The 26,132-nt window shown below is 37.8% G+C and overlaps 1 protein-coding gene across 2 annotated transcripts in view; it reads left to right on the top strand.

Moving 5' to 3' along the window:
- The window catches only part of LARS2 (leucyl-tRNA synthetase 2, mitochondrial), an 86,148-nt gene that overhangs the window by 48,854 nt on the left and 11,162 nt on the right, over window positions 1-26,132 (top strand). For both annotated transcript variants that reach the window (XM_018075858.1, XM_018075859.1), the window contains exons 12-19: window positions 293-576; window positions 3,811-3,909; window positions 6,703-6,840; window positions 15,163-15,266; window positions 16,432-16,614; window positions 19,790-19,959; window positions 20,947-21,024; window positions 22,999-23,110. In XM_018075858.1, the coding sequence (XP_017931347.1) occupies window positions 293-576; window positions 3,811-3,909; window positions 6,703-6,840; window positions 15,163-15,266; window positions 16,432-16,614; window positions 19,790-19,959; window positions 20,947-21,024; window positions 22,999-23,110 (1,168 nt within the window). The remainder of the gene's footprint in view (window positions 1-292; window positions 577-3,810; window positions 3,910-6,702; window positions 6,841-15,162; window positions 15,267-16,431; window positions 16,615-19,789; window positions 19,960-20,946; window positions 21,025-22,998; window positions 23,111-26,132) is intronic.

The following is a 26,132-nucleotide window of genomic DNA, read 5'->3' as shown; positions in this document are numbered from 1 at the left end:
ATAAAGGCTGAAGGCATCTACAAGACTCTTTCTCTGCCTTGTTCTATTCAGCCCATCAAAAATGTTATCCTTTAAGCAAGAGGGCTCAAATGAGTAGCTGCTATGTGAACAGTCTCTTGGACAGGAGGATGTTAAGCTGTGGGAAGGGGAAAATTATTATAATGCTCATAAACTTAGACTCTCAGAAATTGCATTAATGAGTTTTTTTGTCTGTTCTTGCATTTTCACTGACAACAAGGATAAATTTTTATTTCTTCTGCTTCTCTCTTTTTTTTTTTCTTTTCTCAATCAGATCACTGGCATGACTCGGCAGGAGGCTTTAAAAGCTATTACTCAGCAGGCCAAAAATAAAAGAATAGGTGGAGACCTAACAAGTGACAAATTAAGAGACTGGTTAATATCTCGACAGCGGTACTGGGGAACTCCTATTCCAGTCATTCACTGCCAGACGTGCGGCACCGTTCCTGTACCTTATGAAGACTTACCTGTGGTGTTGCCCAGTGTAACCACCTTCACAGGAAAGGGAGCCTCTCCTTTAGAAAGTGCTCCTGAATGGGTGAACTGTCCCTGTCCAAGGTAAGCCAATGCTGCATTTGCTGAAGTCGGGGAGAGATTGCTTTGCACCTGCCCATTTCTTGTGCTGTTTCCAGAAGTGTTGGCAACTGACCGCTCTAAGACAGAGTACTACTCCAGAATGATGTTTAGTCTGACTCAGCGTAGGGATTTTTTTCTTGTATACTCTATAAAACTCCTTTTTTGCAACACAAACACCCACAGTTATTTTTTCATAAACAAGCTGAAGCAAAACTCACTGGTTTTAAGTTGGAGGAAAGAAAAAAGGAAAAATAGAATGATTTTCTCCCTGCTTCCCATTTCTTAATAGTATTTCTCACTTCATTTACTGCAATTATTTTAATTATCTTTCACCACCAGTGTTCAAATGAAGCTTATGATGATTATTAAATTATGTCCTTTTGTTAAGGAAACAAACATTGTATTCATTTTCTTGCAATAGTCCAACAATAAAGTGTTCCCTAAGCTATATAAATCTTGATCATGAAGAATTACATGCACTATACATTACAGATAACAGCATGTAATTCAGATTGAAGGAGATAGTAAGTATATGCACAGTGCTGTAATCCTTACTGTTTGTAGTCCAGCTTTTTAAGAAATAAACCAGCCTAAATTAAGTAGTGAAAGATATGTTGTGAAAATCAGTTGTGTAATCTTGAGGGCTGCTTAGATACTCTGTACACTGAAGTTTGCATATAGGCTCTGTGGAAGGAACTGGTAGAACATGAAGTATCCCAGAGAAGTTTTTCATCAACAGTGTAATGCAATGCTGCTGCTAACAGACTGACCAAATGGGAAGTATGTTACCAGGCTGCAGGCAGGGGAATCAGACATAAAAAGACAATATGGCTCTCTTGATAATGTAGGAGATTCATAACATCTATAACTTCATTTTAATTTTTAAAAGGTAGAATATCAGCAGGGTTTTTATTTCTAATTATGTAGCTTATGCACAGCAGTTCCATGGTTTTCTGGGAACGTGTATTTTGACTTTTGTTGATAACATGTATTTTTCACAAAACAGACATTTATTCCTGTGTTTCTGCGTAGAAAATTTCTTCTCAGGCGTGCCTATTGAAACTGCAGATAGTAGTGTATTTTAAAGTGCAACTTTTGCAGTGAAGCCTTACTAAATAAGATCCATAGATTTAGTAAAACCCCCAGAAATGCCTTGGTCTACAATTCTAATTTCAATGGAAAAATTTTCCTGATGTGACTGAAAGTCACTGTCTGCACTCTTGGCTTCCCCCACAACCTTAATTTAAAAATTATTTTGTTATATACCAGGCAGTAATATACTTTTGATGTATAGCAAATACTTATGGTTTCTGTATAGTTATTGTGGCTGCTCTACTTAGAAGTTAATCAAGGGTATTTGTTGAGTCAGAAATAAAGTCACACAGGATTAATTTCTTAGCCTAAAATGTGGTAGTTTGCTGAAATTCACTTTTTTTCTTTAATTCTCACCTTTATTTGACTTCTTAATTCTCACCTATTTGACAACTATCTTCAGTATTGCTTATCCACATCTGCTACAGTTTCAAATCCTTTGAGCTATTCCTTTTGTGTGCATAGTCATTCTTGCTTTTCCTTGCTCTGAGAAGTTACATCATCCCTGCCTTTAGTCCTTCTCTCCAGTAATAGGGGTTTTTTATTAGTTGCATTTAATATCTGGAATTAATAAGGAAAGCCAGATGGAAAGATACAACAGTCTGAGTATTTGAGTGACTATAATGTTAGCAATCATAAATGGGAGGAGATTGTTTTTCATTGTTATACAAGTCTAGGTAGTTGTGTTAGTCATCTGAATATTGTCTAATGAGATTACAGTATTGTGCTTGTAATCACAATATTGATATAAATTGTATAAACTTTTAAAGATGCCCATGCTGTCTCTGTGGTAGTGAGCCATGTCCATTTAGAGCACAGAGACATGAAGCAGATATAATTATGGTTTAATGAATGTAAAGTATTCTTGCTTTTGACTGAAAAGCCATTCTTTTTCAATGCAATACAATATTCTTTTACATTGGCCAAGTCTTTACTTATATGTACAATTTCATAAAATTATTATTCTACATTAAAAGTCAGTTAGAAGTAAAATTCCTTTACTACACTATTCCCATTGAAAGAAGAATTCGCTGTTAGAGAAGGACCAGGGCAGAGACAGAGTGAAGCAAAATGTTAAGTGGTGATCCTCTCTCATAAACTTGCCTTGGCAAACCAAGCTGAAATATCAGACAGACAGGCAGATACATGTTGCAGCTCAGTCATCAAGCCTGATCAGAGACTAAATATGCAATTGGAAAATATTAAATAGCCAGTCCCCATTTATTATGTATATTTATTACACATACACATACAATTATAAACTGCATACATTTCTTACATATAGCCAATGGCATTTATAGATGAGTGTCACAGGTTGCGAAGTTTCATTGACATTAGAATAATCCCACTGTTTTAACAGTAAGAGTTTTAGAAGGGATCATTTACAACAAATAGAAGTTTATTAAATGTGATTATTGGCTCCTGCATACAATTAATATTCAAGGAGAAATTACCAGAAAGTAACTTGAGCTTCTAAAATCTATTTTAAAACTGTTTCTCAGGGCTGCCAGTATAATTACAATCAAAAATCATTTTTTGTAATCACAAATTAAAATTGTGCTACAAGGTCTAGGAGAGATTTGCTACATCTCAGTGAAAGCTGAAATTAAACTAAGTTTATTTTTTCTAGAGATAATAAATGGAATCTGCAAAGACCGTTTTGTACAGACAAGCAGTGAGAGGCAACCACCTGCTCCTTCTGCTAAATGTTTATAAAATTATTTGTCAGCTGGCACCTAACAAGTGTGATATATATTCAGTACCCATTAACTTTATGGCTGAGTACACTTTTCCATGCTTTGTTTCTTTTAAAATGACAATTCTAAAAAATTCCAGGAACTTATGATCAAGAGGGCTGTTCCATGCAGTGCCATCTTCCACTATTGCTGGATGTGATGAGTGTTCAGGCTTCTTTTTGGTTTGCGTTTTGTATGTTTTGGGAGGGAGAGGGAAGGAGTTGGCCCTGTTATTGATGTTGAATCTTTCTGAACATGTCACTTTTCAGATTGTTTCAGACCCCTTCAGTTTTCAATCTAAATGTCTTTGTGGCCACTCTGTATATGGTCGTTTTTTCCAAGCTTGTCACTTACCTAAAAATAGCTTTTCTCCTTGTCTCTTGCTCAGGTGTAAGGCAGCAGCACGGCGAGAAGTCGATACCATGGATACATTTGTTGATTCTGCTTGGTACTACCTGAGGTACACTGACCCTCACAACACGGACAGGTGAGGGCTGCCGGCACAGGGCCATCAGGGGCAGGCCTGCTTTAGAGAAAAGAAGGGAAGGAAGAGACCAGGCATTCCGATGCTTCCAGCTTCTAAATGCCTTTACAGACGATGGTGTACACTCTCACACTGCTCTCATTGTGTGCCTGCCCCCTGGCTTGAGCACCGCACAGGGGAGATGTTGTGGCTTAACCCCAGCTGGCATCTAAGTACCACACAGCTGCTGACACACTCGCCCTCCACTCCCTGTGGGCTGGGGAGGAATCAGGAGGAGAAATCAGCTCCCTGTGGGCTGGGGTAAGAACAGTTTAGTAACTGAAACAAAGTAAAATATTGTAATAGAAAGGATAGGGAGAGAGAGAGAAAACTCAAGAAAAACAAGTGATGTGCAATACAACTTCTCACCACCTGCTGACTGATGCCCAGCCCTTCCACAAGCAGCGACCAGTGCCTCCCAGCCAACTCCCCCAGTTTATGTAGTACATGACAGCCTATGGTGTGGAATATCCCTTTGGCCAGTTCAGGTTAGCTGTCCTGGCCATGGTTCCTCCCAGCTTCTTTTGCCACCTGCTCACTGGTAGAGCATGGGACACTGAGGAGTCCTTGGCTTAGAGTAAGCACTGCTGAGCAACAACCAATACCTCACTATGTTATCAACATTATTCTCATACTGAATTCAAAGCACAGCTCTGTACCATTTAGTAGGAAGAAAATAAACTCTATCACAGCCAAAACCAGGGCAATAGACTAGGAACTGGTCTAAAAATGTGGCATTTCGTTGCTCCCATGCCAGGAGATGTACAAGGACAGGATGTGTAGACACTACTGTGTAAGCACAGGAGCTACAGGGCAAGGGGCAGAAGTTTGCACAAAAGCACATTATGGGGCAGGGCACAGAGGAAATGTTCAGATGAGAAGCTGAAAACACTCCTTAGCAGAGGGTTCCATCAAGAATAACAGACGGCCTGCCATGACTCTCTGAGACTGTGGTAAGTTGCATAGAGTGTATCCTCTCTGGCAATGGACTGAGCAGTTCAGTGTGTGGACAGACAGTGGTGTTCCACTGGTAAGAAGAGGAATAGTCCAGTGTAACATCCAGCTGCCAAGAACAGCACCTTCATTTCTCTCCTTTTGAATTCTAGTGACTCTTCCTAATTCCTTGTGCGCAGACCTCAAGTAAAGTGGCATCACAGCAAGCTCCTGCTGTGTCAGCACTTCCACTACATGCAAAATTAATGAAAGGAGTTTTTTCATGTACTATGCACTAGTGACTGGAGAGTGTGGGAAGGCAGATGTAGTTATTTAGCTGTTTTTCTGCTTCGTAGTCTGCCTTTAATAGCGCTGCTTGATAGCACTGTTTTTTCCAAAGAGTAATTAGTGCAACATCCCTACTAAGTAGTCTGTGGAAGACAAAAAAGGGTTGCATTTTAAAATATTGATACCACGTGTAGGGCTGTTGGGGCAAGTGTTTTTTTATTTATTGTGCAGAGCAGTGTCTGAGAACGTACTACATATACCCAGTGACTTAGTATTGCTGGGCGAATTATTTTTTTTATATTTGCAGCACTAGTTTAGTTAAACTAAAGAAAAAAAATCTTTTGCAAACACTGTTATTTCATGCTAATTTTAATTATTTTCTAGATAGCATGAATATATTATTATTATTACTGAGTTAGGCAGACTGCTTTCTCTCCAGTGACAGTTTGACAAGAGGAACTTTTCCAGAAGTTGAAGAAGAAATAGTCAGATGTAACATTCAGCTGTCAAAGTAACAGCTTAGTGTAGCTAAATCAGTTTTATATTGAAATGAGAATGTTTATATGGTCTGCTGCAATAAATTGCTACCTGTATTTGGTTTATTTAGCTAAGCTAGGCACATGTAAACCCTTCATTTCCATAAGCCATATTTCAGTGATCTGCAATTTGCAAGAATTACTCTACTGATTTTGGAACCCTATGAACAAGTTAGTTTTGATTTGTTCCACTAAAGACATGAATCCCAGATCCATTATTTGCTTCTGGGCTGATCTGTGAGGAAAAACATGTTGCTATTACAAAAATGACAGAGGGAATAATTAGACAGACTGACAAAACAAGTAGATTTGTTGTTAGAAACTGGTCATAAAGAAGAACTTTTATACAAATGGTATTTTTGAGGCAAGAGCCCATTACAATAGACATGGTAATATGTAATGAAGCAGTAAGCAATGCTAGGAAACCATGCAGATGACCTCCAACGGCATAGTAAATTTGCTGTAAATGACAAATTTACTGTCATTTCATCGAGCTTCCCTCAGTTGGAGTGCGATGACACCTCTGACTCTACAGAAGGTTCTGTAGCCTTAAACTGTGTCATTGCCCCCTAATGGTAACAATGCAAACCTCCGATTAAAACAATCAACTGTTTTTGAGTGGACATGCCTTTTGTCTTTCACTCTAATATATTTGTATATAAAACTTGATAAATGCTTGAAAATTTAAAGCTAGCCACAAGGTATTTATAAAAAAAGTCGTTTAATGAGCAGGTAAATCTTCTTATCACTTTCTCAGGTACTATATGTGAAGTCTTAGTTGCTTGCCTGAAATATAGGAGAATAGTCTCTTTGTGGGTCTGCATCTCAGTGGAAATTAAATTTTTGTCTATAATAAGCATTTCAATAGCAAAATGAAAGTTTTATCACACATGTATTGCTCTTGGTAAACAGAGTTGTCCAGTCAAGTATGATGAGCTACTTTAGTAGCACTGGTCTTTCTTTTCCACATTGTATTTTTTCTGTAATTGTGTTTTTTCAGGCCCTTTAATAGTGACTTGGCAGACTACTGGATGCCTGTGGATTTGTACATCGGAGGAAAGGAGCATGCGGTTATGCACTTATTCTATGCAAGGTTTTTCAGCCATTTTTGCCATGATCTAAAGATGACAAAACACAAGTAAGCCTTATATATTTCTGTAAAAGTCTTCCATATTTCATTTGACTAGCGAGAGTATTAGTGAACGTTGTTGTGATGGTAGGACATTACATTGAATAAGTCTGAATTTTCCTACTTTGTCAGTACTTGGTTTCTCATAGTCAGTTGCACTTTCTGTATGTGTACATACATAACATTTTTATTGCAAGAGTATTAACTGGCTCAGAGCAAGTGATAAAATGCTAGTGTAGATTTTCAGCCTGCAAAAGCATGCATAAACTAGTAACTTCAGGGATTCTGACTAGTGCTATTATTTCAAATTAGGTAACTTCCTGCCAGTAATACCATTCATTTCAGTGGAACCGTATTATGTAGAAAACTAAGCGCTTCTGTGATTCACTGTAGTATTGGAGCTGAACAGTGTAAAACGTGTCTTGATAAGCAAAAGCAATATGTTTTTCTGCTGTCAATTTGTTTTAGAGGTAAAGTTTGATGCAGGATGATGAGTCATCTGTTGTTCTGTTCTTTGGCCTCTCAGATAGGTTCTTAGCTTAACATCCCCATTTCCACTGAAATTCTGCCCTTTTGTACCATAAAATGTCATCCAAGTAATGCCTCAGCTTGGAGGATACTAGTGTCAGAACAATGCAGTGCTGCCCCATGCTCTCTCCTGTTCTCCCAAACAAAGAGAGGATTGAATAAATTGAGTCAATATGAGTGGCCCTATGAGAAGAACTGCTCAGTACTTTCTCAGCTGGCAACTCATATAAGCTCATTCTTTACTAGTATGCCCTCTAAAAACTTGATGTAAAAAAGGAGCCTACATATATATGGCACTGAACTCACTCAAACGCAATAGTTTTGCTCCAAAACTAGAATTTAAGCAGCTTTGAGCCGGAAAAAGATGGACTAGTTAGTGGAGCCAAGCAGAATATTTCCCCAAGTCATTTCATAATAACTTGATGAAAGTAGACAATGTGTTTTCATAACTCGTTCTTGCCTGCAAACAGTTTGCTGTAAATACTGTATTTGAAATTTTGGATGTAGACTATTTGTGTTCCCTCTGTTGCCTCCAGCTTGTGCAGCTGCAGCAGGAAGGCTAGTTCTTCTCTCACAGAGTGGACCCTTTCTCTCAGAAGCACTATTCCTTTAAGCAGAGAATTTCAGAGCTTTCCCTTGCAAGAAAATTTAGGCTTATTAATTCTACAAAAGACTTTACAATCCTAATCCATCAGCCATCTAGTGGAGCTGTAACACACAGCAGCAAAATGTTCTCTTGCTAGTCAAATTCTTCCAACTCTCTAAATTACATTAGCTGTGGCTGAAGTATTGTCAATATAAAGTGAGATTACAGTGCAGGGAAGATGTTCTTGCAAAGTAACTGGTCCACTTTGGTGTGCAACAAAACAGGGAGGCTTTCGGCTTGACTGAAAAGGGGCCCTCCACATGACCTTAAGAACCAAAAGCAGCACAAGGAAAGTGGAAGCAAGAATGAGCTACCACTGGAGAAACATGGAAGCATTGACTGGGCAGACAAAGTTGAATTAGGAAAGGCCATAGCTCGTCTAGAATTTAAACTGGTGAAGAATGCCGAGGCAGTAAGAAAGACTTCTACAGATACATTGAAGAGAACATCAAAGAAAATGTTGGCCTGAGGCAAAATCAGACAAAGAGCCTAAGCAGCAAAGGACAGCCTTTGCCTTGACATTTCCTGTCAAGATCTGTGCTTAGTAGGAGAGTTCGAAGGAGAGAGATACTACCCACTGTAAAGTAGGATCAAGTTAGGGATCACTTAAGTAAACCAGACACATACAAGTTCAAGGCACGTTTATGACAAGGTGACTGGGAGTAGCCACCATGGATTTACCAAGAGAAAATTATGCCTAACTTAATCTGCTTTCCTTCTATGGTGAGATGATTCCATCTGTGGATGAGGAGAGAGCTGTGCATATCTTTTACAACTTTAACAAGGCTTTTAACAAATTCTCCCATGGCATACTTGTAGTCTGACTGGGGAGGTACAGGCTGAGTGGGTGGACTGCAGTATGGATGAAAAAGCTGTTTGGACCATCAGGTTCAAAGGGTCAATGTTCAAAGGTAGCTGTTTGCAAGTGGTTTTCCTCAGGAGGCACCGCTGAGACCAATATTATTTTACATCTTCAGCAACAACCTTGGCAGTGCAATAAAGTGCTCACCCTCGACAAGTTCATTATCATTGCACACTGAGAAAAGCCATGCCATGCAGATGACTTTGATGAGGGGAAAAGCGGGTCTGAAATCTGAAGACAAGGTTCTGGATTGGACATGGAGCAGATTACCCACAGAACTAGGGCTGTGCCATCTGTGTGGGGAGGATTGCAACAGAGAAGGGCTTTAGGGATCCTGATGAACAGCAAGTTACATGACAGTCAGTAGTCAGCGTGACAGTCTGTTCCACTGCGTTAGCAAAACCGTGTTCAGGTTTGGTTATCTCTGCTCATCGTTCAGGAAGGCACATCTAGGATACTGTGTCTAGTTTTGATGCGCCCCCCTCTCCCTCTCCCAGTGTGAGAGACACTGTCAAACTGGATGTAGGGGATTGAGTATTAAGATATTCAGGGGGTGCAGCATATGTCAGAGAAAGAGAGTCTAAGAGAGTTGAGTGTGTTCCCCATGGAGAAGAAAAGGCTGAGGAGGGAATGTAATTCAGTCTACTGCTACCTAAAGGAGGTTTATAGCTAAGACAGAATCAGACTCTGTACAGAGATGTACAGAGAAGGGACAGGAGTAACAGTCACAGATTGCAGCGAGGTTCAGCTAGACAGAAGTTTTGACTATGAAGGTGATGAGACTGGAATGATTTGACCAGAAACACTGTGGCATTTCCATCATCAGATATTTTTAAAACTCAGCCAGATGGGACCCTGAACAACCTGAAGTTAGGTGTGATGTGAGAAAAGAGTTGCACCAAATGACTTGCAATCTGAGGACTCTGTGATTCTGCAGCTGTATTAATTTGGAATGTGTTCTGTTCACCCTCGGCTGTGACAGAGTAGTAGCACAAAAGCTGTGTGTGTACCGTAGACTGGTCTAAATATGGTAGGTTGCAGAAGAAAACTCTTAACTTCCAATAAAAAAAATCTAGTGACAATAGCAGAAAAAAATCAAAATTGCTTTCCGTAGAAGCAGTTTGCAAGACTATGAAGAATTCCTTTAATGCCATATAGAATCTGAAGAACTGTGGCATGTGTGAAGATATGTATGTTATAGCACTGCCCTGCGGGTTGGTTGTATGAACTGCTTTGACATGTGCTCAGACTGCAAGATGATTGTAAGAAATTCATCCTCATGCACAAAATTGTTTGTGTGCTTTAACTCTATGCATGTTACTGCATTAGGTGCTTTGAAGCCATGAAGTCAAATTAGGATTTTGTTTTGATATGGAAATTATAACTCCTTTGTAAATATTTCCATGTGTTTTAAATGTTTTAGCATTGGTCAGAAGCCACTTTTGCTCAGTCTTCTGTTTGAACTGCTCAAGGGCTAGCCTCAGAGATTGGAAAAATGTGATTAGAAACAACAGGCTTATTGTTAGGAAGCTCAAAGTCTCGGTTTCGAAACCCACAGTTCTGGGGGAAGACATTAAAACGTTAAAAAACACTGCCCCCTAGTGCATTTTCAATCTTTCTCTAGTAGCTTAGGTCTTGTTCACTGATTAAATTAAGAAAATTCTGCTATATCTCAGTTAATGAGAGCTGCCACTGTTTAAAGTGTTATCTAGCATCCTTACAAATTTTTATGATTCCCCTATTTCTCTGTAGTAATTTTTCATTTTGGTAGGTTTTCTTGGTGGAAATTTTCATTGTTAGGCTCCTATCCTCTGACTTTCAAATCCACTGAAATATTTCCTGCTAGTCCTTAATTCTGTATTAATGGTTATTAATATAATAATGTGGTTGCAAACAGATATTAAAAATCCATAGTGTAGATTTTCAAAGGAATCTCTTCAAATATGGTGCAATGATTATTATTGTAGAAATATTTCAGGCAGTGTGTATAATAACATAGGCATTTACAGACATCACACATGCTTTCATAAGAAATTAAAGTGTTTGTAAGCATTTAAAATTGTACAGGTGTCAATATAGCTTAAATATCCCCTGAAGATGAGGCACAATCTTTTATTTTATTTTTTAAAGCATTGGACTGAAGATGGAAACTGTTCCTCATTTCCTCAGTAATGACAAGGCAGAATAAATGGCACCCTCTGGGTATTCGTACATGTGATCTCAGATTAAGCCCAAATTGATGTCAATTTGATTTAGCAATCTGGTCTGTAAAGTGCATTGGTTCTATAATTAATTCACAAGCCAGTGAGCCCTCCCAGCTGTGACCACCACTGGGAGAGGGCCCAGGTAAGCAGCTGGGGCCAGCAAACTCCTCATCTGTTCCAGCTTAATCCACCATGGTGAGTGTGTGCTGACATACTTGGTTACACCTGCTCAACTGTATTACTGCAAGTACACAGAGTTACACAGAGTCTGGTCCTTCTCTAGACTTCAGTAATCAGTTCTGTCTGATGTGTAAGTTGGAAATGGAATGTAGCACATTCTCCCTGAAGGATTCCAAAAAAGTTTATTGTTGCCATTAAGTCAGCAGATTTGACCGTGATAGAGAGCAAATCTGCTGAGTAAGAAGGCACTTTTTTCATATAATGCATTACAGAATAAAAGAAGATATGCATGTGACAGAAATAGCTTATTCTGTGAAGGAAGGATGTTGGAGCTGCTCTGCATTCATTTGGGACCTTATCACTAGTGCTGATTTTAAGTAAAAGCACTCAGCTGCTGGCTGTGTAGAATCTTGAATATTCAATATTGTATCATCCTTTTTCTGCATAAAATGGTCAGATTCCACATTCTCCAATCACTTTCACAAGGTTGCTGGGTTGTTCCAGCTAGATCTAACAGCAGGTTTCACAACCCCGTGAACTCAGCTGATAGTAACTGACCAAGGTCTTGTCTTTACTCCAGGGCACAGCATCAGGCTCTCTCGGCCTTTCTAAAGGTGCACGGTGCAAATACATGCAGGGAGCCCTTGCTAGGGCTATCCCTTCTTCTGAATCCACTATTTATAACTGTGGCAGGTTCCACAGAGTCCTTCCAGCCAGGTCATTTGTAGTTGGATTGAAAGTTCTGCTCACCTTGCACAGAGCAAAGCAAGGAGCATTGAGGACACGGCACTGAGCAGGAATTCCTGATCTGTCAGTCATACTTGCCCTACTATCCATTGCAGGGTCCTGTATATAGAGATGAGTCTGTCACAGAGATGAACTTGTACGTGAACAGTACAGAAAGGGAAAAGATGGATTACACACTTCATGGCAAGCACAGCTGATCCTTCTTAGAGGTGTCAGACAGACTTCACGGGTGGGACATACAACATGATCAAAAGCTGCACACGGCCAAGGTCTCAGTGCTCATACTTCAGCATGAGCACAAACCAACTTCACGGACTGGTGAAGGCTTATGCCATTCCAGCATACTTACAATCTGAAATGTGATTAAGCATTCAAAGAAACTCCAGACACCTCTTCGTTTACTGTGCCAGTAATGTCAGTGTGTCTGAAGATGGCTTAATTTCCATTGTTCACAGTGGTTTAGATCAGGAGGTATTTATGATGCCGTGACTGGGTGCTGCAGTATTTAGATCAGAATTTCATCACACCTGCTGTGCTGTGGCCCCTTGGCAGTTCCCTTCCGCAACCAAGCAGCGCATTGCTGTCATCAGAGGGGAAGGTTTGAGGTGTGCGGTTTTATCCATGTAAATCCAAGTGTAGCTCTGCATGTGAACATGAGATGGAGCCACCACAACACTGGCAAAATCACTGTGCATTTCGGGAGACATTCAGTGAAGAACTTAATTTGTTTCTGAGCCCTGTGTTTATTAAACGGGCTCTGGCTTTCTCATTTTGGGCATGTCTCCATTCTCCTGTGGTCTCCCACTAGCAACACGTGGTGGAGGGGTGTTTCCCCATACTTGGTAATGTATTTTGTATTGCATTTTTGTACTCTCTGTCAACATAAACAAAATAAAGAAATGCTCATTCCCACATTCAGCTTTTAATAACTTGGCATATGATCTGAACTAACTCTTTGTCATTAAAGTGTTCCTTGAAAAATCACTTCCAGTAGAAAGCCCTATCTGATTTGGATGGTCTGGCTACCTCATTAGCTTTATTTTAGATAGCAGGAAGTGTAGCTATTTTAATAACTGTTTGAGATCTTAAACAGATTGAAGTACTGAATGACAGAGAGGGAAATTATTTTTATTTTTCTTTGGCGTAATGTCTTTAGTTTGTAGAAAAAACTTATCCTGAACTGTTATCTCCTGGAGCAACTTCCCACCCTTGTTGTTCATAGAATTACAAAGTTTTTACTCCAAATTTTCACCTTCTAATTCTGTGATAATTTTTTGAAATTTTAGATGATTTTTGTATCCTATTTTTAAAATACTTTTTTTTGTTTGTACTGTCTAAATTTTACTCCAGTTCTCATCTCCTAAAGTTCCTTTACTTTGTTTCTAAACAACGAGATTTTTCAGGCAAAATGTGAAATGTTGTCTAGAAAATATTTGTAAGAGATGTTTGAATTGCTGCTCTTACTTAACATTGTTGATAAAACCAGATGGCATGGCAGAGACTCATACTTCTTTGTAACTGAATGATACATCAATATGTACCAGTACTTGCACAAGGAAGGTAACTCATGTTCAAACATGAGTATTTTGAAGGTAAAATATGAAGCCTATCACTTTCTCTCTCCCAATTTAAGGTTTTGTTTTCAGATATATCCTTACATCAGAGTCATCAAAAGGGTTTAATAACTAATACTTGGAAGATATCTGCTTTAATATGGTGAAAACATTCATGATTGTTATATAATTTATTAATGCTTTAACTGTATTATTAAATAAATTATTGTGTTTTAAATCATGAGATAAATTGTCATATAATTTGTATATCCTAATAATGTAAAATACTAAATTAACTCCTTAAAAGCGAGTAGTGTTTTGGATTATGACTTTTTTGTACATGTGAAGTAAAATGTGGAAGTCTGCTTTTACTATTTTTTCTTTAGGGGGATTTATTCTAACTTTTTAAAAACTAGGAAATAGTGATACATCCTTTTTACATAAGTTGTTTTGTACATATTTGAGGCTTTGTTAGGTGCAAGTGTGGAGAATTCAGATTGCTTAAAGTTGAGCACACATGTGAGCATTAGGAGGTGCAAGTCAGTAGTACCCAGTGCTGATTAACGTGTCCTCCAGAATGATGGTCACTGATGTCTCTGTGCTGGAGGATCCCATGAGAAGGCTCCCACACTGTGTGTGCCTTCTGGGACTGGCTCCATACCTCCTCCCTGACCCCTCCTGTTCTTGAGGCTGCTGTTAGAACTGCCTTACTTTCCTGGATTATTGAGAGGGGACCAAAAGCTCTAGAGATTAATTTTGTTGTCTCTTTTTCTGTGAAAACAGGGACAGACTTCTGACTTAATGCATTAGAAATGCAAGGTCATTAAAGGAGGTGGCTGCTATAACATATCTGTCAACCAGAGCAGTGTTTACTTAGAGTTTATTTCTTGCTGAGTGCAATATTTCCCTTCAAGGCTCTTTCTAGCCCTATCATACATGCATTTGGTGACAGTTTACTCTTCCTGATGTAAATTTTGCTAGAAAAGTGAAGTTTCAACATTCAAGGTGCTAAAAAATTGAAGCACTGGCATACAAACTTTCCAGCATTGCATACACTTTTTCTAGTGTATTTTTTTTGTACAGCTAGGCCTTCGTGGCTAGTTCTGCGATGGGACAAGGCATGCAAGTGCTTATGTTAGAGAAATTATCTTATCTCTATAGAAAGAAATGTGGAACAACATTTTGATTTGTTCAAAATACTGTGCTCCTCAAAGAGAAACAAGAACTAAATATTTGTAAGACAGTGAGGCCAGGTACTTGAATGCTTTTATGCAAGTGATTTAGCTTGAAGTTAGGGAAATTGCACAGTTGGCCAAGAAATTTCTGTGCATTATCCATATGCTAATTTGAAAAGTGACATTAGAATAACTTAGTACTAAATCAGGGTGCAAGAATGTGTGTGGAATGCAAATAAATACTTATACTTGCCAGCCAGCCACCATGAATAAATGCACAAAGTACTCTTTCTAAGGTGGCAACTGTTTATGATAGTCAGCTTGAAATTCTTGTTTCATTAAATACTTGTGCCTGATTGGCTCGACACCTGAGGCTTATCATAAAGTATGCTCTTGACAGCTCTTTTTAAGAGTTTCTTTTTCCTTCCATCCCTAGGGAGCCTTTCCATAAGCTCTTGGTTCAAGGTCTTATCAAGAATCAGACATTCAGACTAACAACAACAGGCCAGTGTTTGAAGAGAGAGGAGGTTGATCTCACTGGTAAGAGAAACTACATGGGAAAATCGACATAGGTGCATCCAGGGACTTCTTCAGTGTACAGGTCTTAGTGCTGGGAAAATTTGAAAGAGAAAATGCATCCTTGTAATATTTAAATTTGTGAGCAACTTCTGTGAGTTTTGGATTCATATGCGCTGCTGAGTGCACAGAGATCCTACTAATCCAGCAGCTTTTAATTGCATCCAAACACAGAAACAGTGCTATGTTATTATTTTAGCTCCAGTATAGTCCAAAAGATCAAAGTCACTGATCAGCAGCTTGCTGAATGGAGCCTGTAGTCCCAGTAAACAGACAGCCTACAAAAACATCATGGCAAAGCTAACACAGATGCAGTAGATATTAGGCATGTAAAGGGTGTAGGAAACAATGCTGTTTCTCAAGTGCTTTCTGAGAGCCTTTGCTGCATAAGCTGGACCAGCAAGTCCTGGCTATGGGACCTGTAGCAACAAAAGTGGTTTGGTCATATACACTTTCCTTAAGCACTCCTGTTGTGCAACCTTGCTTTTACTGTTCTTCTCCTGCATACAAACCCTGTAAGTCAGTTAAAAACCAAGAAACCAAACAACCCTCTTCCGTTTTTCCACTGCCTGCTATCCTGTTTTCTTCCAGAAAAGATAGGGCTTTTCTGTAGTAGATGGTTTTGCTCAGTTGCACCTTTTTCAGTGTAAATGCCCCATTCTTTCTCGGAATTCATGCAACAGAAGGCACATTCTTTTCAGGATAACTTACTGCAACTGAAACCTGTAAATCTGGTATTTGTAAAAGCTAAATGCAAGTCAGAATTGTACCAAATCAGTACACCTATCTAGGAGGTTTTAAATGTCATGGTTATAACAATGCTTAAATCTCGGGGGGTTCTCAAGGTAGCACACAGGCTGAGTGCTAGATACAGCTTCCAATGGTAGGAGACTTTTTGTCATAATGTGATGGAAGCATTGAGATATTACTCTTGTTAAAACATTACTGTAGGAAAAACATGGGAAGGAAGAGAGTGTTTAGAATGGGTGTCTTTCCTCTTTAAGCTGTTTTTGGGGAAAAAAAACACACAAGAAATAGTTGTCTCTTCTTATGCTTAGGGAACAAAATTAATTGCTGTTACAAGTAAGAAAAATTTGGTTTAATATTTTTTTTATGTCTTAATATTTAGGAACTGAACCAGTTCACCTAAAAACTGGTGAGAAGCTCCAAGTTACTTGGGAAAAAATGAGCAAATCTAAGTACAATGGAATAGACCCTGAAAAATTAGTGAAAGAGTATGGCATTGACACCCTACGTCTTTACATTCTGTTTGCTGCTCCTCCAGAACAAGATATTTTGTGGGATGCTAAAAGTAAGTTGGATTGTTTCTGTTGTTTGGTTTGTTGTGGTTTGTTTTTTTTTTCCTAGCGTGTTATATTTTAAACACAAAATTAATACAATTCTTGATGCCCAGGTTTTGGAACAAATTAATCAAAAAAGTATAATAAACAAATTTTATTGCTTGTTTCTTTTAAAAGAGAGGGGGTCACAAAGCTGTCACTGAGAGGCAGGCTTGCAAGATCATTTCAAGCAGCTTACCTCTTATAAGCTAAAAGCATTATATGAAAAGTATTTAAGTGGTATTTTCTTCTGCAATCTTGGACTTCATTCTCTTTTTTTTTAAATTAGCGATGACTGATCAACTGAAAAGCTTTTTCTAATCATATCAGATTACAGATAAAACTTTACAATATTTTGTTATTTCCATTTATTTATACACATGCAATGACTTTTGTAAACTGGACTATGAAATAGTTCTCAGAAGAATCTCATTAGAACATAATCAGAGTTCCTAGTAACTAGTATTTGTAGACATGGCATTTTTATGGGATTATTTCTTGAGTAAGTTAAGAATTGCCCTCCTATGCACTTATTTACTGCTATCATGCAATTCATCATACTGACAGGTCTTAATTTCTTTTATCTACTGTGGTTCATGCATTTTAATGTAGTCTTATGCATTCATTTAAATCTAGCTTTCTTGTTGCATAAGGCTTTAATAAAACACTCCTGGTTTAACACCTGGTTTAAAAAGTTGTAGTTCTTTATTCTTTTATGTGTTAACTTCTTGCTACTTAGTTCAGCCTGCACTAAGCATTATTTCAGTTGGTGTCTGTCACCCTTTACATTCATGTATGTTCATTTATATATTATTGCTCTATTGTATGTACTGGAAGAGTGGGCTTTGACTACTTAGTTGGCTTTCTGTCACTATCTAAATTGCAAAAGTAGAGAGCTAGGCATATGAAAAGGTCTCTTAAAAAGAATTAACCACTTAGAATCAAGCTTCAACAGCTGCATCCCTGACAGTACACAGCTGAAGCAGCTAATTCAGTGATGCACAATCTTTTTGCTGAATTTTTGGATCTTGAAAATGGAGTAATTACGTTATTGAGAGAATAGCATGTAGAAAATCCTAGTTGCAAAGTGGTTGGTGGTTATGCACTTTTTAAGAAAGCTGAACACGTGCAGGTATAATGCTATCAAAAATGCCTTTAGTCATTCAAACCAACCTGTTTACCACTTGAGAAATACAAAGAAAGATTTCGGAGTCATGTCATGTTGAGAGTATTGGAAAATGTGAACAAAAGGAGATTTTAGCATCATCAAGATATTTCCAGGGGAGAAGAAAATCAAAAGTAGATGAAAAACATGTCTTAAATGTTTAAGCTTTGGTCTAAATTTCTTAATGATAACAAAATTGTGAATGTTTAGATTGAAGAAATCAAGCAAGTTGTGTTGGGTTTGACCTTGGGCTGGTTGTCAGATGCCCACCAAGCTGCTCTATCACTTTGCACTTTTCAAATGGACAGAGGGAGGAAGAAAAGTACAAAAAAAGGCTCATGCGTTCAGATAAGGACAAGGAGATCACTCAGCAGTTGCCATCATGGGAAGAAAGACTCGACTGAGAAATTAGTTTAATTTCTTACAAATTAAAATTAATGAGAAATAAACACCTTCCCCCTACCCTTCCCTTCTTCCTGGGCTCAGCTTCATTTGCTCTGTTGGGCATGGGGGAAGCTTCTAGCAGCTTATCAGAGAAGCCACTCCTGTAGCCCCTCACTACCAAAACCTTACCACGCAAACCCAATACAGAAAATTGTCTAATTCAGAGAATATTAAACACTGGTTCTCAGTTGTTGTGATCCCTCTCTTCACTGGATGTATTTTGATAGCCTTTTGATGATTGCCCTTTGGACTGAATTTCTTGTCCTTTCAGTGGTGAATGTCAAAGCATGGTCTCATGTCATTCTCTGCCTTGGTGTGGGCAAAGAAGTCTCCCAGACTTTGCAGGTCCAGATGTGGTCAAACTTACCCAGCAGCTTATTACACCATTACTACAGTCTGGATAATTCCAAGCCTATCATGTCTAGATGATCTATAGCCTTCTGGTATGACTAGGAGATGGGAAGATTGGGGACAGCATAATTATCCCAGTCCCACCTATGAGAATTCATGAAGATCATGTGGACATAGTCAATCACCTCTACTGTTCCCAGATGCACAGGAAGTCTTTCATCTAGTGCAATTGTACAGCTAATTCACATGTATTGCAGTCACTTCCATGTCTTTTACTTCTCCCAGTTTAGTAGTAGTCCAGGCAGTTCTCAAGTGCAGTTGCCAGAGCAGAATTGGAAGCTCTTGCTGGCTGGGACGTCACAGGGTATGTTGAAACTGTGACATGTTGATACTGTGCATGCGGTGTGATGTAGTGCTGCACAGTCCAGTAGAAACACGGAACATCTGGAAGGAAGGGCACACCTCAAGCATACCCTCACTAGTGTCTCTGCATCACACCACATGGAGGACATGGCTGTGTGCAGCAGTAGCTTGGCACGATCCTGAGGTCACAGAAACACATTCTTAGAGCAGCCACAGAGTGGGACTGATGCCTTTAGGGTCATGGTGAACAACTTTATAGTCTCCACATCCCAAACTAACCTGTGTCCAAAGATGGTACCAAGGATCCTACTCTACTCATTAGCAGAATAGGATCTCTGTACAAAAGCATATGTGATTTCTAAAATCAAATTTTAAAAGAAATTTCTCAATTTGAAAAGTACATGTGTGCATACATGTGTGTGTATATATATATATATTTGTATTCTTCCATGAGTTCAAAAAATGAGAGCATGTACAACTCATTTGTTGAGTCATTAAAACACAAGATGAGCATTTTAACACTGACATAATGTTGGGTTATTTTACAGATTTTAGCAAATACTTCTGCTATATATGCTATGTTCTTGCTATATATATATTTTAAAGTCATTGCAGAAAAATACTTTTATCTTATTGATTTTATTCCATTAAAGCAACCTGGAATTACTTGTAAAGGCATTTTTAATTACATTGACATCTTTCATTTAAAATACAGGGTTTTTTTTTAAATGTTTAGCGTTTTTTGTCCTTTCTGCTTTTCTTTAAAGTTTTGGATTCATTAACTGTAACTGAAATTTGTTTCTCAAATCTTTCATTAATCTCAGCCGATGCTATGCCAGGCGTTCAGAGATGGCAGACGCGCCTCTGGGCTCTTGTAACCAAAGTTATTGAAGCAAGGACTTCAGGAACCATGCCCAATCCTGAGCTTCTGAGTAAGAAAGAGAAGGCTGAAGCAAGAAATATCTGGAAGCAGAAGAATCTGGTGATATCTGAGGTTAAAAGAAACACTTACATAGTTTGTAACTGAACAAATAAGTTACTGCTTATGCTAAAACCATATGTTTGACTTACAGAGCCAAAAACTTTTTCCCCAGATGAGTAGTTCATTATTTTTAAGTGAATTATTCTCTGTATAAATTTATTTACCCACAAATTCTATGTGACAGAACTTATTTAAAGGATGTGCATCTCATTTAAGGGATGAAATGTTACAGCAGTAAAATTTTATCAATCTGGGATTCAAGAAACTCCATTTCCAGTAGCAAAACTCTAGGTGAGTGCTGGAGGTTATCCCTAAGGAAAGCTTTTGATCTGTTTGCTTCATACCTCATTATCATGCCTGCTGTTCCATATAGAATTATTTGGTGAAAATATATTAGGGTATCCTAAAAGAAATACTGAAATGATTGTTTATCTCTACTTCTCTGTTGTCTCCTGCTGTGATTAGTGTCAATTCAATTATCCAAGACTCAGAAGGAGACTTAAATACCTGCAAAATTAACTTAAAAGATTCTTCTGTGGATAAAAACTTTTGCCAGTTTAAACCCTGTTGTGAGAGACCTTCCAGATCTTTTAGCAGACGTTAGAATTATAATCTTGCAATCTATGAACAAGCTTTGACCAGCATAAATGGATTTACAAGAATGAAGGCCTCTTGTAGGGGCAAAGGGAGACTATTTTATTAAAGGAAATAAAGGATGATTGCTAATGCACAGTTCTCATTAGCATTGATTGAAGCTTTTAAAATTCTGAAACTGAGGAGAAGCTCAGTTCAATTTTTATATGATTTATTTTCCCAAACACATGTGTGATTGCACAGACGATGTGTTTGCGAACTAAAGTGATTTTCGTCTAAGAGGTAATATGCACATATTTCACAAATTGAGATTGATTATCAATAATACTTTTTCATTTAAAAAGCCAATATTCCATGTTTTAGAATGTCAAGTAATTAGTGACAGACCTTTTCTTCTAATTCAAGGTAACCGAGTACTTCACGAAGGACCATTTGTTCAATGCAGCTATTTCCCGATTGATGAGCCTCACTAATATACTCCATGTAAGTACATGGTATTCATGAAGGTATTTTTCTCTCAGACCCTCTTCCTATTAGGCTTTATACAAAGCAGGAGCCTCCTGAACTATAGGTCCAGCTTTCTGTAAATCATTGACTGTCATAAACAGTGTTACCGAGTCGAGAGCCTTGTTGAATCATTCAGTTCAAAAGCAGCACGTTCTAATATCACTGTAACCCTGAAATATATACACTTTTGCAGGAGGAGCTTGATGATATTAGAGCCATTAGATTCTGAGGTTTGCATATGCATCCTGTAATTTCAAAAGGATATGTTTTGTTTAGTTCTGTTCTAGATGCATAGGTAGCTAGGTATAGGATGTTATAGAATCACCAAACATTCTGATTTTAAAAAGGTTATTCTTTGGAAGGAAAATCACACATAATTTTACATTCCTCAAAGACAGCTTACACCACTGAACTGTTGGCAAGTAAGAGAGTTTGCAAATCCTTCTTTTTTAAACAGATGTAAAAGTCTCCAGCATTTTTTATTTAGATTATGTTGTATATCAGCCAGTGGTGATATATGAAATGTAATAAACTATTATCATTACTTTTGTTACTACTTTTAGATCTGGTTGAGCAATCCTTCAAGCATATAATGGCAACCTGATCTAGACTAGAAATTAAATATAATTTTGAAAGTTTCAACTTCTTTATAGAAATAGCATTTTATACCTTATGGTTTCCAAGGAGATTATTGGCAAAATCAAGGAACTAAACAAAAAGTTAAGTAGATTATGCATAAGTGCTGTACTGAGATAACTTAAGCCTCAGATACTGTTGTGTATTTTTTTAAAATTACATAAACAAAGATTGGTGTCCTACAGCCAGCCAGATGTTTAAACGCTGACATATTTCTTGACCAAAGAAGTCAATGCAGTATCTTTGAAGAACAACCTTCTGTATAGCATACTGACACTTGCTCTTTCACTCCCAGTTGAAAGGAGGAAGAGGGGAAGTGGGCAAGGATTAAACACAGAAAGCAGATAATAGCTTACTGAAATACAGTTTGCACTCACCTTGTTAGTATCAGTGATAAGAAGATGCCCTCTGACAACATTTGTGGTCTGTGTCAAGCAAATCACTGGTTTTGGACAATTTTCTAGTAGACAGGAGTGGGTGCTCTCCCACCAAATAATTCTCATAAGCTGACATGTACTGACATTTTTCTGTACCATTTCATTAGAGGGGTGGATTACAAAATAAATGCAGCAGCTGAATTTACCATGGGATGTAATCTCTCAGACAAGGAAAGAAAAAGTTCATCCAACCACTTTTAGTGCTGTATCTTTTCTTTGAAGTTACAGTAGAGGAATGAAGATTCAAATTTTGTCAGTCTTGTACCTTTTGCAAGAAATTGAACATTTTTTGTACTAGCAAAGAAGAACGCTTTACTAAAACAATCAGAACATCAAGCAGTAAAAGAATGTGCTGTGCTTTTCATTCCCTAAGCTTCCTTCAGCTCTAAAACTTCACTTTGTCACTAAATTCAGCTTTACTTAAGCCACTCTGTGATTCTGTACAACTGAACCTTATCCCAACAAAACTCATGCTGCATCCAGCACTTTTTGACTGTCTTACACAGGTACTACACCTCTTCTCAGATAGCTCTGGTTTTATCTAAGATTACATTTCTAGAAATGGAAGCCCTCAAAATGATTTTGAGGACCACTGTTGTCCACACGAGTCTGTGTTCAGACTCCTGTGCTAGAGCAGATCCCAAGGGTCTTCATCAGCCACTTCAGGATTACCTTCTAAGTGTTAGAGAGCACCAAGGATTGTGATTTTAATTCTCCAGAACTTTTCATAAGTTTCCAATTTATTGTGACGTGACACTGTCCTAAGCAAGACATTGCTTTTAGGTTTTATTACTGCATTTTCTTCTTAATTAAACTGCTTTCCCCTCCCCCTCAGAATGTTAACAGTTTGTTTTCTTTTCCTTGTCTTTTCACTTAGCAAGCTCCTCGGCCTCTTATTCTCCATAGCACAGAATTTGAAGATGCCTTGGCTTCCCTCTGCATTATGGTTGCACCTATGGCTCCACACATTGCATCAGAGATGTGGAAAGGTATTTATAGAAATAAACTTTATAGTGATGTTCCAGGAGAAAAGACAAAAAGTTTGTAAAAATGTCTTTAAGTTAGTACACGAGTCACTTATCCCTGAATTCTTCATTTATCTTGTCACTTTCTGTCATAATTCCTAAACAAACTTGGAACTTGTGGCAGTCTCAGATCTCTCTTTTCTGCCTTTAGTTTCCATCCTCTCACATACAAAGGTTGATTTCTTGAAACCTTGAAAGGCAGAGAAAGGGAGAAGGAAAAAAAATTCAGGACAGGACTGAGGAATTTATATGTCAACTGCTAGCTGCTCCTGAATATGAATGGCATTATTAGGAGCTGAACACCAGGACAGAAACAGTCCTTTTTCAAACAACTGTTTCAGAATCTTTGGACTACAAATATTTTCTTTCAGGAATTCAGGCAAAGAGAACCATGTCAGAGGGCTGTATGCTAAAAAGACTAAAGGAGTGCTCAATAAAAACCCTCTCTTGTAGAATGCTGCAGAGACTGAGGGACGTTATACTGCAAATTAACCTCTTGTGAAGAATGGGAATGGTAGACAGGACATCTTTTTTAAGATCTGTCACGGTTGTAGAGGTCTGAATACCAAATGGGCTAAGTTGTGTGGTGCTGCTACAGTTAAAGCCTGTGAAATAAGGGACGTGCATGCCAGAGTTCAGCAGTTGCTTTTAAGATTTACTGGGAAAAGTCCCAAGATGTATGTGGGAAGATAGGACTATATTCTTCTGCATTATGGCTGGCCACAAATTGCTATGTGGTTTTGGACCTAATGTTAGCTTTTGGATGCTGTTTTAATGGTTTTATTTTCAACAGTCATCCTGAAACTTTGTGCATTCAAGTGTTTACAAAGTAGTGTTACTAAACTGATTATATTTCAGTGTTGTGCATGGCCCTATAATAATGTTGATTGCCAAGGAAAGACTATTCTTTTTCAGAGCAATAACACAGAGGCAGAGACTATGGAAACAACAGGATTTATTAGGGAAAGTGGGCTGAGGTTTTTTGTGTGTGTGTTTTCATTTCCAGTGGTTTTAAAACGTCTTAATAGAGGCTTAAGTGTTTAGAAAAGAGTGGCATCAGACATGATCCATCTGGAGAAAGCTAATTCTGGTCAATGTTCTCTTATGCTACAAAGTACCAATACTGCTAAATGAAATTAGCACGGCTTTGTTTTCCACATTGGTTGAGATGGAGGACGAAGAGATCCAGGATAATTGCTTATATATACAGTGCCTTCTGAATTTGAATTGAACTTGAATGTGTTAAGGAATGCAGAATTATCAAATATGGTTGATAAAATGACAAAGAATACTAGGATGTGTTAATTAACAATTTGTTAAACATAAAGCTTAATCCTATAACATTTTGAATATTAGATAAGGGAGTCTTTTCTTACTACTCAAATCACTGGAGTCTTTTCTTACTACTCAAATCACTGGAGAATAAGAATTATAAATATTTTCTGTGGTATCAGAATGAAAAGGAAGCCTAAATAAAATTGGAAGTGTACTCTCCTTGGCTTTTGTCTGCATTTAAAGGTATAATTTTACTTGTGTGGTCCAAAGACTATGCATTGTAATTTAGTGCAGAAGTCATAAAAAAACATCGTGTGGTGATTATTGCCTGAAGAATTTTATTACTAAACTTGAAAATCACAATCCCTTTTGTCATGGTGATCATTATGTTATATCGGAATCATTAAACAATTTTATTAGGAGAACATACACATTTAACTGCTGCGTTGTGGTGAGAAGACTGTATGTTGAAATAGCCAACATGTAACCATTCTGTCCTGGGATTGGGATTTCTGGTGGAAAATGCCCAACTATAGTCTTAAAGATTCCACAAATTCATGTTTTGAATTGCATTCTGATTCAACTAGGTCCTGTTGCACTTCTGATGTAACCAATTTCTTAAACCTTACGTACAGGTAATGATGCATTCTTATTTTAAATAATTTCAATATGAAAATTAAGGTTTCTAAGTACTCTCTTTAGGGTTTTTTTGTGCTTTAATTCTCCATACACACTCAGATTAAGTCTCTCCTTTTTTATCTTGGCTTTGCATCTAAAAGTAGGGATAATGCTGCTTCCTGTCTTGTAAATTAGTCAGGAAAAGGAGTTTGTATATTGTTAGCTCTATAAATAGCACCTATCACAGTGGACCCCCACTCTTTGATGGAAGCCTATGTTTGCCATTGTAATGCCAATAATAAACAACACGTAAGCAAACTATTTAGAATTAAAAATTGATCTTTCATTCTAAAATAACTGGTATAGAGTCTTTACATTTTAGTGATTAAAACAAGCAGCATTTTTCTTTCTACAGGGGAAAATGAAACCGGGAAATTTGGAAGCCCTTTAGTTAATATCAACCAGATAATTTTGCAGTTGAATAGGAATGCTGGAAGGAACACTGACTTGTCTTAACTCTGAACCACGTTACACTTCCTTGTGTATTCAAGCTTGTTTTTTGAATAAAAAGGATTTTCCTTTCTTATTGGTGTTTCTCATTAGAAAGTGTTGAGTACATAGTGAGATAAGCTTAACACTCATTTACTGCAGTCTTAGAGAAGAAAAGAGCGTTCTTGATAATTTTTACTGGTTTTGCTGTACTTCACAGAATTAATAAAACTTCCACAGTTGCATTGTAATCTCTCCTTTTATGCTTTTCTCATCACTGATTATGGCCAAGATACACTTAAGAAGAAAATACAGTAGAATTTAAAACTAAATGTGAAATAATGACAACCTACAATAAAACCCTGATTTAATGTATTTTATTATATTAATTCTGCCAAAGATTTGGAGACAATTAAACCACAAAACTCTAGAACTTTCTGGCTAAGCACCTGGAATGAGACTGTGTGGAGGTAATAAAATTACTTTTGACAACTGGAATCTGTTCCACAGGTGCAAACAATAATATTTCAGTTTAAATGACAGGTATCCTGGAAATTGAAAGAAATTAACCACTGTGTTTTTCCTTTCCTAGTTTTGGAGTAGA

The sequence above is a fragment of the Manacus vitellinus genome, unplaced genomic scaffold (genome assembly GCF_001715985.3).
Source record: "Manacus vitellinus isolate BGI_N305 unplaced genomic scaffold, ASM171598v3 scaffold_3_pilon, whole genome shotgun sequence".
Lineage (NCBI taxonomy): Eukaryota > Metazoa > Chordata > Aves > Passeriformes > Pipridae > Manacus > Manacus vitellinus.
This window is presented reverse-complemented; position numbering and strand designations above follow the sequence as displayed.